The sequence below is a fragment of the Camelus dromedarius genome, chromosome 14 (assembly GCF_036321535.1).
Source record: "Camelus dromedarius isolate mCamDro1 chromosome 14, mCamDro1.pat, whole genome shotgun sequence".
NCBI classification, from domain to species: Eukaryota; Metazoa; Chordata; class Mammalia; order Artiodactyla; family Camelidae; genus Camelus; species Camelus dromedarius.
In genome coordinates, this window is record NC_087449.1 from 7,898,192 (window position 1) to 7,916,733 (window position 18,542).

Here is an 18,542-nt window from a genome sequence, read left to right on the forward strand (position 1 = left end):
GGACTCGAGGGTGTTTGGCCTGAGTAACTGAAAGGATGGTGTTGCCATCAACTGAAATGGGAAAGATGGTGGGAGGAACAGATCTGCTAAGGAAAACAAAAATCTGTCAGTTTTAGACAGGCTGAATTTGAGATATTTATTAGACATCTGAGTGGAGATCTCAGGTAGGAAGTAAGTTGGATCCAAGAGTCTGCAACTCATGAGTCATGTATGGACCGAAAAAATGAATTTGGGAATTGTCAGCTAGCATTAAAAGTCATAAGACTGGATAAGCCCACCATGGAGGAAGTGCAGAGAAAGAAGAGAAGAGGACCAAGCCCAAAAGACTTAGAAGGAAAGATCAGTAATTGAAGAGTAAAGCTAAGATTATGAAGCGTCCCTGCAGCCAGGGAGTAATAAATGAACCACTGAACTACATTCTCTCTTGTTTTGCCACCAACTAGCTTTTGTCTTTGGGCAATTCTGAGCCTTGATTTACCTACATATAGGATAAAGGAGTTAAACTAAATAAAACTGAACATTTTGGCATCTCAAAAATTCTACTAAGCTATTTCTTTTGCTTCAATGCCTGGGCTCCAATCCCAACTCCATTTACATAAATGTTCTATGCTTTAGGGCGAATTCTTTTTACCTTTCTGAGTCTCACGCTATCTATAAAATTATAGGAGTGTATTTCATCTGGCAAGTGTGAAAAGAAATTAGATAACTTTTATGAAACTGCCTTGCATCTTGACTAGTATCTTGTAGGCACTAATTCATATTTCAGTTTTTCAATCTTGTCATTAGAATAGTATTTTAATGATCTGAAGTTGAATTTTTGAATCAAAGAAGGAACCTGGAAATCAGCAGTATCTATTGTTATGTTTCCAGACTACTTAAGAACAGCTTGTGCTAGTTGGAGAAGTGTAAGAAGTTCTTCTTTTCTTCTTGTCTCAAGCTCCACCTGTTAAATTTATAGAACAGACACTCTCTTCTTTTCTTAAGGTACTTAAATTTGATAGAGTGAGGGGGAAATGGACAACTATAACCCTGTTTTATAAGGACAGAATTGTGAATATAGCTGATACCTTAAGTAACTCTGTCAAATCATATTGCATAATATGTTAAATCAACTATGAAATTCAACCTGAACTGAGCAAACTCAAGAGAATATTTGTTCTGTTTTCAGCACTGATTATAAAGTCTTACACATTTTGCTTTTAGGAGTAACTATTATTTTCTAAAAATTTAAGAGAAAGTCACATCCAAAAAGCAAATCAGTGCATGTTGTATAGGATCCATACTGGATGATTTAAGTTCACTAACTGGTTTACTGACTCTTTTAATTGTAGAAATAAGACCAAAATCAAATTTGTCTAAACTCCGCTTAATCACAGAAATCACAAAATTGATCTCTGATTGAAGAAGGGAAAATTTTTATTGCTATTCTGCAGGTTACAGGGGAAAAGATCATTTAACTAGTAACATTTTATTTTGTGCAGCAGGATAAAATTTACTGGACTTAAATGACCCAAGAGCCTGCACTCGACAAATAAACAATAATCTATTAACTTCTGTCCACAAGCATGTTGAAATGAAATTTTAAGAAATTCTCTCTCTAAATTAGTACAGTTCTAAGAAATCTACAATTCCACTAAAAAATCATCTAGCAAAAATAAGCATGTACATTGGCTAATTTTTCAAAAGACATAACAACTTTTCATATATGAGGCTTTCTAACAGATATGATGCCAAGCTCCGCACAGCCTCAAAGGACCTGGATCTTATATAATCAGTCTGGATACTATATATGAAAAGAAACATCTAGGAAATTAAAAACAATACTTATAAGTAGCAGTGCCATGACTGTGAGCTCACAGTGAACAGATAGGATGAACCCAGAAGGTCACAGAGGACTCTCACCCACCTCGTCCTCAGTCTCCTCTGTGAAACAAGTGGCAAGCATTTGCCCACAGATCCCCTAGAGTTAAGGACTATCAGAGCAAGCATTAAGAAGAATTTTAAATGTCCACAGCAGGTGGTTAAAAAATGGCCCTGGGTTTTATACAAAAGGTGCAACTGCTTTTATATTTTATGAAAATAACTACCAAGTATTCTAAGACTTTTAAGCTATAGACATAGGCAAACGAAAAATAGCATTTTAATTTCTCAAAAAGCACTAACGATGGTGTCTCAGAAAAAGTGTAGTGGTATATCTGCATGTGTGTATGCTATTTAGGGAGATACAGAAAAAAGCTAACACAGTAGGCCTGAGCCTGCTACTCTTATTTAAAGAAGGCCTGCCTGCTAGTTTGGCCCTTGGCAGGTATCTGGGAATTGGAGTGGTAACAGTTCCAGACATTGAAACGAAACTTTCCTAAATGACATGAATGCCTCTCTGTACCTAGACTGTTGGTACAAACAATATGCTGAACATTTGCTTTTGTTTTGGGAGTGTGGGATTTTGATATGTGCTAGATAGAGGGTGCACATGTGATCCCAGTAAAATCCTGGGCACTGAGTCTTTAATGCACTTCCCTGGTAGACAACATTTCATCCACATTTGTTGCTGGAGGAATGAAGTGTGTCCTTTGTGACTTCTCTGGGAGAGGACTCTTGAAGGCTTGTGCCTGGTGTCCTCTGGACATTGTGCCATGTGCCTTTTCCCTTTGCTGATTTTACTTAATGTCCTTTCTTGTAACATACCTTGCAACGAAGGAACTTGTTACAATGTAAGGTATTCATTCCTTAAGTATCACTATACACTGGCTGAATTTTGTGATTCTTCCTAGAGAATCACCCACTCTGGGAATGTTTTTGGGGACCCTGGACACAGAAGGCAATAGCCATTTGGCTGCTAATCAACTACGCTACACAGGAATGTGGACTGCCCTTCGTGAAAAAGTTAATCTTTGATCATTCTCTGTATACATATGTTTACAACTTTATATGTTTACAACTTTATATTTTGTATAGTGTCTCCTTGTACATTTTTGGTGCTCATTAGAAATGGAATCATATTTATATATAATGGAGCTAACAATTTTTAAAATTAGGTAAGTCAGAAACTCTAAGGTTAAGGTTTCCATACTGCTGTTACTTGCCTGCCACCTTATTTGCAAATACTTTCGAACACAATGTTAACTTTTGTATTTCCAAGAGTAATGCAGCCAGATAGAGCTGCTGTGGAAGTCATAGCTGACTCCCGTCACAGAGTACACGGCACTGAAGTATGAAATTGAAAGGCTATATACAGAAGCTCAACATGTGTGTTGCTAGGATGAGGCATAGTTAATGTGGGAATTAGAAGACTTTTCTGTCAGCTATGCATTTCTAAACCTGAACCTTGATACTGCATGAATAATCTGACATTTAAAACCACCTCCTCTGTTTTTTTAAAGGCAAAAATATGTGTAGGAGAGAATATAACAAGCTGATTGATCATCTTTCTGTGCACCTAAAAATACCAGTTTGAGTTAAAATATTGCAAACAGAGAAAGATTAACAATCTAATGTTCAAATAAATGTACGTTAGTGAACTAATCACTTCATTAAACACATTTTATTTTAACTCTGGTAAGTCACTGATACCTATAATCTTTATAACATGGCTTCAGAAAAATATAATCAACATAAAATGTTGCATAAAATAATTACATGCTTTTTAAAAACTCAGAAGAAAACAATTCTGAAAGAAAAGTATATTTTTAAATGATAATTGATGTCATTAAAACCATTAAAAATTTTAAATACAAATACAGAATCTGTAAGATCAAAATTGGATTTTTAATGACTTGAACAATTAAAAAATTTAAAAACAAGTTAGTCTCCAGTTTGACTTTTTGCTAGTAATCAGAGAGATAGTAACATTTTGTGACGTGGATAGTGACGCCTTCTAGTTGGGATTTGAGTGCTGAAACAAATGGCTTTACTGGGAAATGGCGGATATGATTTTATAGTCACATAATACAGATCCTAGCGATCACTTATTGATAATATTTTGCTTTCATGAGTTTTAGTTTAAGTGAGTAAACAGAGTAAGAAAGGAAAATAACTTTACATCCAACATAGGGAGAGATAATCTGGCACCTTTATTTAAAAACAAGGGTACATCAAACAACCTTTCATATTTCTAAATAAACGAAGGGAAAAAAATCAAATATTGTGGTATGATAAAATTTCATGTTTCTACTCTTCTAAGATGAATAGGATTAAATTATTACGATTTAAAAATATATGCAGATTTAAATTTTAAGCTAATATTGGATCCTAAATGTTAAAGTTTGATATGAAATAAAAACATATTCATAAACAACTGAAAAACGATGTAAAATGATTGGCAAACGGAGGCCAATTCATACAGATGACGAGAACACATTTTTAACTAAAGCAATCTTTCTAAATAAATGAAATTCAGTATGACAGATGGCATCCTTGTCAGAAAATTTCACTCCTCTTACAAAGTGTGAATAAAAGCAATAAATAGTAAAGATTCAAGAACTTTGTAATTACCTGTAATTAAACTCTTTGGAACTATCACTATAATCTCTTCATTCTTAGTCTCTGTATTAGTAAAATATGCTTCTCCCATTCAGTGATTTAAAAGAGGATTTTAGTCCTCTCATCATTCCTTACATGATCTTTGGTTCTTATTTCCCCTTCAGATTTTATATAATCACTTCTCAGATTCTTAAAAAATAAATCACTGCCTTGTCTATTAATTTTTCTTGATGTTTAGTTTTTGTCCATCTCAAAAAGTTTTCTTACTGTGACTTTAATATTCTGCTGGGTGAAAACAATTACAAAGATAAGAAACCTGAAGTCTAGAGATCCACAAATGTAGCAAGGACAGCAGAAATACTTAATTACCTGAATATCTCATTCTGCCTTTCTGTATTACCTTAGGTGTAAATCTACCAAAACTTGGCTTAGTTATCTGTAAGAAGTACTCATTTTTTTACCTCTGACATAGTTGAAGTATACATTCTTAAGTCTGCGAATACTGCCTTAATGTAAAACTTTCCTCCATAAATGAAGTAAAGTATAACTGAAAACCCTGTGACCCCTGTGCACGGCATATGTACTGTGAGATATGGAACAATACTGGGTTGAGATGTGGATTCTAGGTGGTTGGACAGACTCATTCTATTGTTCCTACCGCCCAGCTCTGTAGCATCCATAATTTAAATTTAGGTCTTGGTAAAAAAGATAAATTATCACATTATGGCCATTCAGGATACCTTATAAACAGCAAACATTATAAAATTTAAGTTCATGAATGCTAACGGTCAGCTTTTATACTAAACGTAGAACCTGAATCTGGCTGAGATACAAAGAAACTGAGATTTTTCCCCCTATCTCCTTCCAGATCCTTTAGGTTGATTAGGCTGGTCTCTTCCTTAGAAGGTCACAAAATATGAAAAAGTCAATTACATCACATCTCAGCGTAATGTCATGTCAAGATTGATGCTCTATTTCCTGGTCATATTCTATGTGTGGCTATGTGATCAAAAAAAAAAAAAAAAGGAAAAAAAGAGAAAAACGAATAGAGTGTACCACACATGGGATTAGGAAAAAAGAAAAATATGGAAAAGATCCCTTCCTGTGAGCTTTGTCATAAATGTACAGAAGGCCTCCCGAGAACTTCTGAAAACCTGTTTCTTTGCTAGCTGGTGGGAAGAATCAGGCTCATCTCTATTAAAATTGACTGTAGTATTTTTAAAAAGGATCTGAGGTATGAGTTGAGGCAAGAGTGAATAGATGACTTTAAACAAAATACTCCTGGAAACAAAATTAGGAATTATAAATGCAAAAGAAGGAAGGTTTATGGAGTGATTCGAAAACTTGAAACACTATGACTCACAGTAAATCTACTCAAATTCATGAAAAATTGATGTTATTTCCATATTTGCTAAAGATTAATGGCAATTATAATCACATTAACAACTGTTTACATCATTTCTATGAATTCTCATTTAAAAAGGCTTAGCTATTCAATATTTACTTCCAATTTTGTGCTGTCTGACATAATTCAAACAAGAAGTCTCTCCTAAAAGAGGAAGGGCATAATAAAAATAGCCCATGAAACTTCTCTCCAAGCAGATTTCCACATATCTAACTAAATAACTAATCATTTTTATTTATTTGAAGGAATTTGGAAGAATTAGGGCTATGATCCTGTATTTTATAAGTGATAAAAATTTTTAAAGTGGAAATTGCTTTATCATCTTGCTAATACGTTTGTAAAATTGCCCTTTTTTATTTAAGAAGCTTCAATGACTAAATATTTATTCTGTTATCTTAAATGCGTGCTAGATATAAGGGCAGCAACCATGGATATTTCTGTATTTTTTTTCCCAATTTAGGGTAATATTCTGATGACATTAAATGGTTTCACTCTACAAAGCTTAAAATTCATGTACAGAAATAATTATTAATAAAAAATAATAAAATACATTGCTTACCTTTCCAGAGACAATCTTCTCATAAATCTGAATTGGCTGGTCTGCAAAGAACGGGGGGTAGCCAGCTGCCATTTCATAGATTAGCACTCCTAACGCCCACCAGTCCACTGCCTTATTGTAGCCCTAAGATGAACCAACACCGAGTGTCTGTTATCACCTGCTTCACCCAGAAGAGAATGATGTCATGCATTACTTCACAATGACCTTAAGTATGTGAAAGTTTTAAAAAAGCAGCTGCTGAGCAGTTAGTTATTCAGGGTAAAATAAAAAAAAATAAAATAAACAAAATGTATCAAGTCAGATTTGAATTAAACACAGGGGAGAATTTCCAGATATTGAAATTGGATATTAGGAAATATTATTCAATCTTCTCCCTAAAATCATTAAGAATATTATAGACAATAAAATATGCCCTGTTTAATTGAGATAATTTAGTTGCTGCTCAGTAATAGGAAGAGAGTTGAACCAAATTACCTCTTAAAGCCCATTCTGGTTCCATAATCTTATGAATCAGGCTTTCTAGAGAATACTTAGAAAGGTCAAAAGTTTTGAAATGAAAGGGTAGATATTGTACTTCATAATAAGTAGTGGAGTTGACTTCATAACACTCTATACTGTTGGAGTTAGGACAGTGAATATACTATGGATAATCCTGTCTACTTCACAGGATCGTAGGAAAGCTAAAAGTTTAATGCAGAACCTAATAAATGTAAGTATTTAAGTATTCTTTATCTAATTACTGTTTTCTTTCTCATCTCTAAAAGCTATACAGGAGAGATTAACTAAGTCATGGGGTTTTGTGAGAACTACATCAAATAAAAGGAAATGATGTACATAAAGAGTGTTGCAAACCAAATATACAATTCTAAGGTTATTCTTAATTGGGTTTTTTCATGTTAAGCTTATTAAAATTAATATCTAGATGTATTTATAAAAAAAAGACTAAAATATTAATGTATTTATATAAAGTTTGTTATCAACTATAATCAGTGTCAATTGGCAAAAGATTATGGAAAAAAAAGTCCAACTTGATCCTGGAGAGAAATGAGCTGAGTTCCTACCAGATCTTCTGGTCTGCCCTCAGATGTATCCTTTAATTACCTCTGCCACTCCCCATATCCCAACTCTTCTGTCAAAATTTTAGCTTTATAAACTATTAAAATTACAAATTATTGCTAAAATATAATACTATAGTTTTTTTCTTTTTATTTTCTGATTTTGTATGTTTCTAAAAACAGAGACTAGTATACTAGAAACAGCACTTTGTTTTACTAACAGAAAGGGGTCAACTTTGCTTTAATTCTGTAAGTTCAACTCACTAGTAATATAATTACAATTATTTTTTGCTACAATGAAAGCATGTAATGTTGAAAAAAGTCATCTTTTTTTTTTTTTACTAAACTTTGATTTCTAGTTTTTAGATTGTGTGCTAATATTTATGTAAGTATGCCAGATGCTTTTAATATCTCAGGTATAAAAAATTAAAACAAATCAATAAGAAAAACTAACTTCCAATAGATAAATGGACAAAGGACATGAACTAATAATTCATACACAAATACCAAATGGCTAATAAGCATTAAAAAAATCTAACAAAGACATGATACTTAAAGTAATTCAGGTATCATTTACTGTCTATCAAATTAGTAATGATTTTTAAAATAAGAATACCCAATGGTAGAGAAAGTGTGGTGGAACACTCTCAAACACTGCTGAGGGGTGTAAAATGTTACAATCTTTTTGGAAAGCCCTTTGGCAGTATGTATTGAAAGCCTCAAAAATGTTCATACCCTCTGACCAGGTAATTCTATTTCTAGAAATCTATCCTAAAAAATTAATTTGAAATGTAGAAAAAGTTTTATGCACAAAGATGTTTGTCAGATCTACTTACAATAGAAAAAAAAAGTAAGTAACCTGAATATTCAATAGAAGAATGGCAAAGTATGATATGGTACATTTTCAAATAAGCCATTAAAATTATGTTTGCACACTTGTTATCATTCAAGTGAAAAAAGCTGAATATAAAACTGTACACAATATAACATGCATAGAAGAATATATTGAAAAATTTTTTTAAAAAAGTCTGCCTCTGGGTGGTGAAATTATAGGTTTTTTTGATTGTTTCCTTGTATTTTCCAAACTTCATACAAGGAATATATATTTCTTTTGCTATATATATAGTATATGTATACAGTACAGTAAAAAAAAGCGTATGGTGTAAAGAAAGGCATCTATCCTATCCCTTTCCTGGCTCCTGTCTGTGCCCAGAAATTATCAGTTTCTCCTTTTTAGCTTTCTCCAACAAGGGATGGCAGTAGAGAGGAAAACAGAAGTTAAACCATCTTTTCAGATATGATTAAAAATTTCTCTCACCATATTTTCATTGTTTAGAAAAGTAGAAATGGGGGGGAGGGTATAGCTCAGTGGTAGAGCACATGCCTAGCATGCACGAGGTCCTGGGTTCAATCCCCAGTACCTCCATTAAAATGTAAATAAAAATAAATAAGCCTAATTACCTCCCCCCAAAAATAAATAAAAAAATAAAGTTATAAAAAAAAAAAGAAAGGTAGAAATGTCTTCAATAAGACAGTAAGTATTCAACTGCTGTAATATTCCTTTAAACTAAAATTTAAAAAATAATTCACACACATTTCTTTCATTTAAATGGTAAAGCTGAAACAAGAAGAAGTGACAACCAGCACATATCATGTTTAGTTTGCCTCTTGGTGTGATCCAGAGCAAGGCCTTCCTGCCCTCCTGTTATTTGGGATAATTAAGAAAAGGCTACGCTTTTGGCTTCAAAACAGGTCAGATTTTTTTTTTTTTAATTTTAAAAAAATTTTATAAATCTACAATGTGTCAAATTCCAGTGTTCAGCACAATTTTTCAGTTATTCATGGACATATACATACTCATTGTCACATTTTTTTCTCTGTGAGTTATCACAAAACAGGTCAGATTTACTCACACTAAATTCTCTCAGATCCAGAGTTAAAATGAACTGTTTATGGGATTAGTAGCAGACTCTAAACAATTAATTTTGAACAATAGATTTAAGTTCATAATTTAGATTAAATAAACATCAAATTAGATCAATAAACTGTTTTTAAATAAAACTACACAGTGAAGCATGCAGTGTATTTCTACTTTTTACATAGCAACATTATAAATATACCTTGCTGAGGATTATTTCTGGAGCCAAATATTCTGGAGTGCCACATAATGTCCAAGTTCTGCCTTTAACTCTTTTGGCAAACCCAAAGTCTGTGACCTATGAAAGAAAAAAAAATTATTTCATAACAAATGCATTATCATACCTAAGTTGAAAGTTAAAAATGAGGGTTAAAATTAACAACATAAAAAAAGATAAGTCAATGTAACTGAGATTAATCCATGAATGCTACTATTTAGTGAATGAAACTTAAAGCAACCCATGCTGGAAAACCTTTCCTTAACTCAGAGAAACAAATGAACCAAAAAATTAGTTTTAATAAAAATGAAGCAGTGCTAGGAGTGTTCCCTAAATCCAGCATGTCCTCTGCCATTAATTACATCATCAGAAGCATAAAAGCATCACTGGGAGAATCTATTGATAGCCGAGTAAAAAGGAATGCTCACATTGTATTAATAGCAGAAATGGAAAGAAAATACTGTCACCAGTCCAGTGCTGGTAGCTAGGGCTCTTTTGGCAGCTACGCTGTAGAGTTAAAAAGCACGAACTATCGAACAGACTGTCTGAGTTCAAATTCTAACTCTACCTGTGTGACCTCACTGTGTCTGTTTCATTAACTTTAAAATGAGGGTAACAATAGGATTTATACTTCACAGTGTTATCAGAAGTAAGAGATGATACATGTAAGACACTAAGAATAATGCCTGGCACTAAGTGAACACCATAAATTTAGCTATTATTTCTTCATGCAGGAGACTGCTCAGTTCACAGCTATAGATCATGGGAGAGATAAGCAGGCTCTGATGGAATTTCTGGTTCTCTGTAAACAGCGACAGAATTATTAGCTCAACTTAAGCTATCAGGAAGAGCTGTTTCCCTCAAAAAAAAAAATCCAGTATTAGTAGTTGTGGTTAAACACATACAATTTCTTACCTAGCGTTTTCCCAAACACATTATGTGTTCAAGTCATACCTGGATATAACCTTGGTGGTCAATTAAGAGATTTTCAGGTTTTAGATCTCTGTAGATGAGGTCTAGTGAATGGAGGTACTCGAATGTTAGCACTATCTGAGCTGCATAGAACCGTGCATGGGGTTCACTACAAAGAAACAAAACATTGATTTTCTGTCAAATGGGTTAACATATATAGTAATTAGTAGATTATGCAAAAAATTAATATAAGGTAGAGGTATTCTGGGAGCAAACAACATTTGTTTTCTTTTAAGCATATACAAAGAATATTGTTATTTTCCAGTATGTACTAAATTATAAATCACCTTCAAATAATGCTTTGATATTCCTGGTGGGCAGCAGATGTTGAAGAAATATATACTCAGATTGTCATTGTAATTCAAATTATTATTGGCCACATTAGAAGATTAAAGATGTCTTTATAAATGCGTCTGACCTTGAGAATGACTGAAAAGTGCCAGTTAGGTTGTCTCTCAGGGCCATTGCTGCTGTTGATAGGCTCCATCTACCTTCCTCATAAGCTTTAAGTACTTATTTAACTGCATTAATCTGCAGACTTCTGCCATTTTACCCAGGCTCTTCCTATTACAAAAGTGACATATGCTCATTGTAGAAAAAAATAATGAATTATTAATGAAGAATAAAAATACCAATAATCCCATTCAGAAATCACAGACACAATCCTGGGGTCTGAATTTCCCAATCTCCTACTATACATGTTTACACAGATACCGAAACATAAGTATAACCTGCATATTTGTGTAAATACACAGCATTCTTGCATGCATAGATTAGATCAACTGATAGATTAATTGTTACTTTGAAGTCACATTCTGAGTATTTCTCTAAAAGAATGTACCAATTTTCTAGTTTGTGTTTCTGTTTCATTTTCTAGTGTATATGCTGAATTCTGCTAATCCCCCTGATAAATTGCAATGACTTTCAGATTTATGTCCTCAGTGAACAACCTTACTATGAATAGAATTTCCCTCAAGATCGTTGGCATGAGTTTGATCCATTAGCACCAGGAATAGAAATTCTAAAAAAGACTGTATATGCTGCTCTTTTTGCTTGTCACTCATTATATTTCCAAGGTCCTAGTCTGATATATACCAAGTGCTCAGCAAATATTTGTTGAATAAATGAATATGTGAAGAAAAACACTTTTTTTGTGGCAAAATTTTATAATACCATTCCAGTTCCAGCCCCATGCCAACACTGTAACAAGCTAGGCCATATGTTGTATGACAAGGAATGAGAGCACTATAAAGGGAGATTGGAAGAATTACCCTGGTCATTGAAACATACATCCCTAATTTTGGAAATGTTTGACCTGGGAGGTCAAATATCCTATTTTCTCCATACATTTGTTAATATAAGATGAATTTACCATCTTATACTTATCAACATAAGTATAAGATACACTCAGTATTTTATATTAATCTCCACACTGGTGTTCGATTGGAGGTACACAAACATTACATAGATCTATAATCAAATTGTTTAAAGGTGAGAGCAACATATTCTATAGGAACATTTAATGCTGTAGCAACTTCAAGTCTAGACAGTTACTATTTATGTAGAGAATTGATTCTGATTAGAGCCATGCTCAACAATAACTTAGTCTTCCCATCACCTCAAAGCTTCTAAGGTAGGAGTTAGCAACCTTCCAAGTGTGTGTGTGTGTGTGTGTGTGTGTGTGTGTGTGTAGTACATGTGAAAGGTTAAATACAGTGCCTCTGTGTAAATTACATCAATCAACTTGCTTTCCTCTTACTATCAAGTCAAGTATTAAATAAGAGTGTGGGGAGTTGCAAAGGAAAGATATTAGTTATTACAGAATGGACAAAATATTTTTTGAAGAAAGGTTTAGGTGTGGTACTTCAGTGTAAAACTTTAAATTATCACAGGGCAATATGAGGATTCTGAGCCTGCTTGGACAAGGTGTGTTGGAAAGGATAACAGGAGGTGAAAGAAAATTATTAAGATGAACAGAAGCTACTCTGTATTAGCACAGTGCCTGACCCATATTAGGAGCCTGAAAGATAATAAGTCAGTAAGTGAATTTTGGCTTAGGCCTCCAGTAACTAAAATAACTCTCACGATGGCCCATTACTGAACATGATCTGATGTAATTCGAGTCTATCATCATCTCTTTATGAACTGAATTACCATCTTCAATCCCATTTGAATTCATACTGATATTTAAATTATGCCAATATATAATGTACTGAATGAAGCTGGACCTGCTCTTGGTTTCAGCTTCATTCTAATAGTGATTATTAACAAACAGTAGGAGCTTACAAACTATTACACATAGGTAAAGCTAACAGAATCTATAAACTATTTCAATAACTGTGTAAACTTATTAGTAATAACCTAATGATAAGGTACAAACTCTTTTAAAATTACATACAGATGTTTAAAACTCAGCATGGCAACAATGCTAAGGAGAATTAAACTTGTACAAAACAAACTCATAATCTCATCACTATGATCCCATGATTACCTTTTCTATATATTCCCTTCTTATCTTCACCCTTAGACAAACCTCTTCCCCAGAGATGTATTATTAATATTTGTTCAATAAATACAGGTTTAAATTGAATTAATGTTTGTAATATCTGGAAATTCTTCAAATAATGGACCTACCATTGGTATTTTGGAAGAATATTTACATTGCTATCACAGTGTTTTTACTTAATTTTTAAAACTCAGTATGGTATGGCCTCTTATTAATATTTCCACCAATTATTCATGCAGCTAAAATATTACTAAATTAAATGAAATACATTTTTAGCACTGACAAAAACTTAAAATTTTGATTTAAAACAAATACACAGCATATAAAGATTTGATGAGCATAAATTACTATTTACCTGAATCTTCCAATTCTCCTTAGATGTGAAAACATTTCACCACCAGGGACATATTCCATAACCATGTATAAATTAGAATTATCCTAGGAACAAATAGAAAGGATAAATAAATCAAAATTATGAAACCTAGATTATTTCTCAAGAAAATATTTTAAGATAATGCCAATGTTCAATTAAAAAAAGACAAATTAAAAAATCTATCTGACAGACTATTAACATTGGGAAACAGAGAATAAATGGAAAATGCTCTAACTTTTCCACACCAGGGCACGTATTTTTCTTCTTCCTTTAGTATTCCTGCCACAGATTAGTCTGGGATGTTTCCTGTTCCTGATCTCACAGGGAACACATAATTCTTGAACAGTTAAACATTGTGACAATGATTTACTGCTAAAGTATAAGCAAAAGTTAAAAAACAATTTGAAAAAGTAAGAATATTACATTTTATGTACCAAAAAAGGTCAGAGAGATTAATGATTTTTAACATCATCCTAAATACACAGGTCTTCATCTGATTTAAAGAATAAAGGAGGAGGAGGTGGATGTAGCTCAGTGGTAGAGCACGTGCTTAGCATGTGTGAGGTCCTGGGTTCTATTCCTAGTGCCTCCATTAAAAAAAAAAGAAGAGTAAAGGAGGAAAAAGAAAAAAGGCTAAAATGTTTCATATAAATCAACTGGCAGAGATACCAAGTAAATCATTCCAAAAAGCTGGAAAGCTGCCAATCTAAAGAATAAATCTTGTGCAACATTATGAGGCACTTAAGGGCCAAAGACTACTCTGCTTCAAAGGTAGGCAGGTGTATTCATTTGTATGAGTGTAAGATATGCATAATAAGATTTTACTATGAACTCTGAAAAACTGAAATTCTTGATTTTATAATACTATCTCATGAAAAACTACACATTACCTTCAACAATTTCCTCAAGGAGAACCAAAACCTTTTCAAATGCCACCTGTCTTTAAGCACAACAGGATTTAATTACATAAAATCTAAATGTGTTACTTATTTTGTTTATTCATATTCTCTAGGTTTATCATCTAGTTTAGAGTCCTATTATAGCTTTATATTTTAAAAAAATATCAGTTTGAAAACATTTCATTTGGATAAAAGTAAAATTTACCTTAAAAGAATACTCCAGTCGAACAAGAAAAGGAAAATTCACTGCCTGTAATATTCTTTTTTCATTCAAAGTATGCTCTATTTGCTTCAGTTTAACAACCTGTAATTGAGAGAAAAAATATATTTAATGTGTTTGAAGAAAATTTAAAGGTTACTATATATTTTTTGAAAAGCTTTCCATATAATAATGAACCTGGATAAGCAAAATTGTTACTAGACTTGAACAAAGACAACAATAATAGCCATCAATTAGGCTTGTCAGATTCAAATAAAAAAAAAAACCTAACAGAGGGGTAAAACTTGGTCTTAAGGTCAACTATAAACTTCAGTCAAGAAACAAGTGCCAAGAAGAAAGAAACCCATAATAAATTACTTAAAAATTAATATGTGAAAATACTTAGCTCACAACTTCTAGTCCACTAAAAGAGTTGCCACAAATTACTGTACTAAGCAGGTATTGATTTTAAATCTTGAGGAGATAAGGAAGGAAATTAAAGACAGAGGAAAAACCAACAATTAAAAAACAGTGGATAAAATAGAACAATCTATTAATTTCATAATATCTGAATAAATACAAGAACAAATCCTAAAAATTCAATTCACATAATAACATAATATTGACAAAAAATGACTATGCTTTTATAATAGGTTGTTTTGAATTAATCAAGCTTCCACTGGATTGTCTAATCAATCAGGTACATAGTATGGAATGCATCTTATCTTGACTTCATAGAGACTGTGATTCTATCCCACATGTGATTAGATTTTGAATTTAAGAAAAAAGGTGACCTTAGCTAAGGAAACAAACTGTCTTGTATATGTGTAAATCATTAGAAGGAGGCATTTTTTTCTTGATAGAGGTATGCTGTCAGTGTGGAGCAGTCACAGGATTCAAGAAGTTGAACATAAATAAGGTAGGTAATTAAAGATATCATCCCATAATTTAGAATATAAAAATTATAGCATAAAAATAATGCTGGGCAAAGAATAACTGAGTCAGAAGACCTGTGTTCTAATCTGAGCCTTCTAGTCAACCAGTTTTGTTTGTGACACAGATGTTATTTCAATTCTTTGGACTTCAGTTGTTTTTTCACCTGAACACTGAAGTGGCTGGATCACTACTGTCCACATTTAACTAGTTTCAGAACCAATTAGTCCATACTTATCACAATAAATTATATAACATTAGCTGGAGAATTACTGTTGAACTTTATGTTTACTTTTTATTAATACTTTTTTTTTTTTTAGCAGTTTCAGGTTCACAGCAGAAATGAACAAAAACTTTAGAGATTTTCCATATATCTCCTGCCCCTACACATGCATAGTTTCCCCCATTATCAACATTCCCCACCAAAGTAGGACATTAAACCTCCACTGACCTATCATTATCACCCAGAGTCCATAGTTACATTAGGGTTCACTCTTGGTGTTGCATTCTGTGAGTTTGAGCAAATGTATAATGACCTACCCACCATTATAATAACAGATAGAGTAGTTTCTCTGCTCTAAAAATCTCCTGTGCCCCACCTATTCATCCTTTCCTTCCCACCAAACCCAGGTGACCATCAATCTTTTTACTGTCTGGATAGTTTCACCTTTTCCAGAATGTCACATAGTTGGAATCACATAATATGTAGCCTTTTCAGATTGGCTTCTTTCACTTAGCAATATGCATTTAAGTTTCCCACATGCTTCATAATGGCTTGACAGCTCATTTCTTCTTAGCACTGAATAATATTCCATTGTCTAGATGTACCAGTGTTTACTTTTATATATTATGATATAGCAGGTTTTTAGTTAAACATAAACAATGTGTTACTTTGTAAAATAAGTAATGAAATCTGCAACAGAGAGGCTTCCTACATTATGTCCTTGCTAAGCCCACTACACGTGTGGGAGCATAACAATTAAAATGAACCTAAGCTATATGAGCTGGCAAAGCAAATATGGTAGTTAATTTTTAAATTAACTTAATTTTTAAAATTAACTAATTAAAATCTAATTTACTTTTAAATGTGCACACCTGCTACATACAAGGCATACTACTAGTAAGTGCAATGGAGATAAAGACAAGAAAGCATCTGCCTTCATGCTGCATAAAATCTACTTGGCAGTATGATGCATAAATATGTGAATAACAGTATGTGAATAACTGCCAAGTGAGAGTTCTAAGTGTTCAGAGGAGAAAATGTTAATATCAGGCCTAGACATAATCTGTCTGAGTCCCAGACTCTTCATCTAACATCGCTGATGACAGTAATAATGCTTACTTTGAAAGTGACTGTGTAGCATAGTACATGGTAAGTGCCTGACATAAAGAAAAAGCTAAAAAATGTCAGTCTTTACTATAATCTATTAAAAAAGGTGAGAGCTCGGCTGGGTCTTAAAGATGGACAGATAACAAACATCAGGAAAAGACAGAGGAGTACTGCAGTCAGGGTTAATACCCAGAACCATTACCTGGATGGGGTAAAATATGAAATAAGCCTTATAAACTTATAAATAAATAAATACTAGAGACATAATGGATAACATGACAATTATAATTAACACTGCTGTATGTTATACATGAAAGCTGCTGAGAGTAAACTGTAAGAGTTCTTATCATAAGGAAAAACATTTTTTCCTTTTTCTTTTATGTTGTCTCTATGAGATGATGAATATTCATTAAACTTATGGTAAACATTTCATGATGTTATTATATAAATCAAATAATTACTTATACAGTGCCATATGTCAATTATGTATCAATAAAACTGGAAGGAAAAAAGGTAAGTCTGATGGCTAACTCCTTTTGGTTATAGCTTAGGACAATGCGTCTCAAAATTTGGTAATGAAGTATACCAAAATGGCAGAGAAAAATTAACAAATACCCCTGGGAGTACAGGTACAGTCCATGTTTTATTTTCACAATTCAAATAAAATTTATATTTACTTCTTAGTATTTCTGTCACTTTAAATACATATATTTAAAAGTATTTATAAATGATTACTCATCAGTTGGCTTATTTTAGCCAAACATTTGAGAAGTTATTAATAAGGAAGACAGGCCACGGATCATCACATACTACCCTGTACCACTCAGCATAGCACCAAATATTCCTGTGAGTCCAGTTTCAATCAGAGAAGTAGAGAATAGAGGACATATAGAGGAACTGTGTGAATGAGACTGATTTCATTTAATAAACATCACGAAACTTTCTGAGTAAGTGAAAGAATATGATATGGTTAAAAAAAACTTTGTTGGTAATGAGGAGGGTGAATTAGCACAAGGTGGAAAGTCTTAAGATGCTACTGTGCTTCTGCACAGTGAAGGAAACGATGAACAAAATGAAAAGGCAGCCTACTGAATGGGAGAAGATATTTGCAAACAATATATCTGATAAGGGGTTAATACCCTAAAAGAAAACAAAACAAACAAACTCATACAACTCAACATCAAAAAAAACAAACCGATTAAAAACCAGACAGAGGACCTGAACAGACAATTTTCCAAAGACATACAGGTGGCCAAAAGGCACACGAAAAAATGCTTGACATCACCAATCATCAGGGAAATGCAAATCAAAATCACAGTATCACCTCATGCCTGTCAGAACGGCTATTATCAAAAAGACACAAATAACAAGTGCAAGGATGTAGAGAAAAGGGAACCTTCATACACTGTTGTTGGGAATGTATATTGGTACCATCACTATGGAAAATAGTTCAGAGGTTCCTCAAAAACCTAAAAGTAGAACTACCATATGATTCAGCAATTCCACTTCTGGGTATTTTTCCAAAGAACACAAAAACATTAATTCAAAAAGATATATGCAACTCTATGCTCACTGCAGCATTACTTACAATAATAGCCAAGATATGCAGAAGCAAACTAAGTGTCCATTGATAGATGGATAGATAAAAAAGACAGAATATAAAATGGAACATACTCAGCCACAAAAAAGAAGGAAAT

The 18,542-nt window shown here is 32.9% G+C and overlaps 1 protein-coding gene across 4 annotated transcripts in view; it reads right to left on the reverse strand.

The window, feature by feature from the left end:
• Positions 1-18,542, reverse strand: part of PRKACB (protein kinase cAMP-activated catalytic subunit beta) — a 116,851-nt gene that overhangs the window by 13,404 nt on the left and 84,905 nt on the right. For all 4 annotated transcript variants that reach the window (XM_031465478.2, XM_010987145.3, XM_010987147.3 and 1 more), the window contains exons 4-8: positions 14,589-14,687; positions 13,467-13,549; positions 10,588-10,714; positions 9,619-9,714; positions 6,444-6,566 (exon numbers count right to left, since the gene is read on the reverse strand). In XM_031465478.2, the coding sequence (XP_031321338.2) occupies positions 6,444-6,566; positions 9,619-9,714; positions 10,588-10,714; positions 13,467-13,549; positions 14,589-14,687 (528 nt within the window). The remainder of the gene's footprint in view (positions 1-6,443; positions 6,567-9,618; positions 9,715-10,587; positions 10,715-13,466; positions 13,550-14,588; positions 14,688-18,542) is intronic.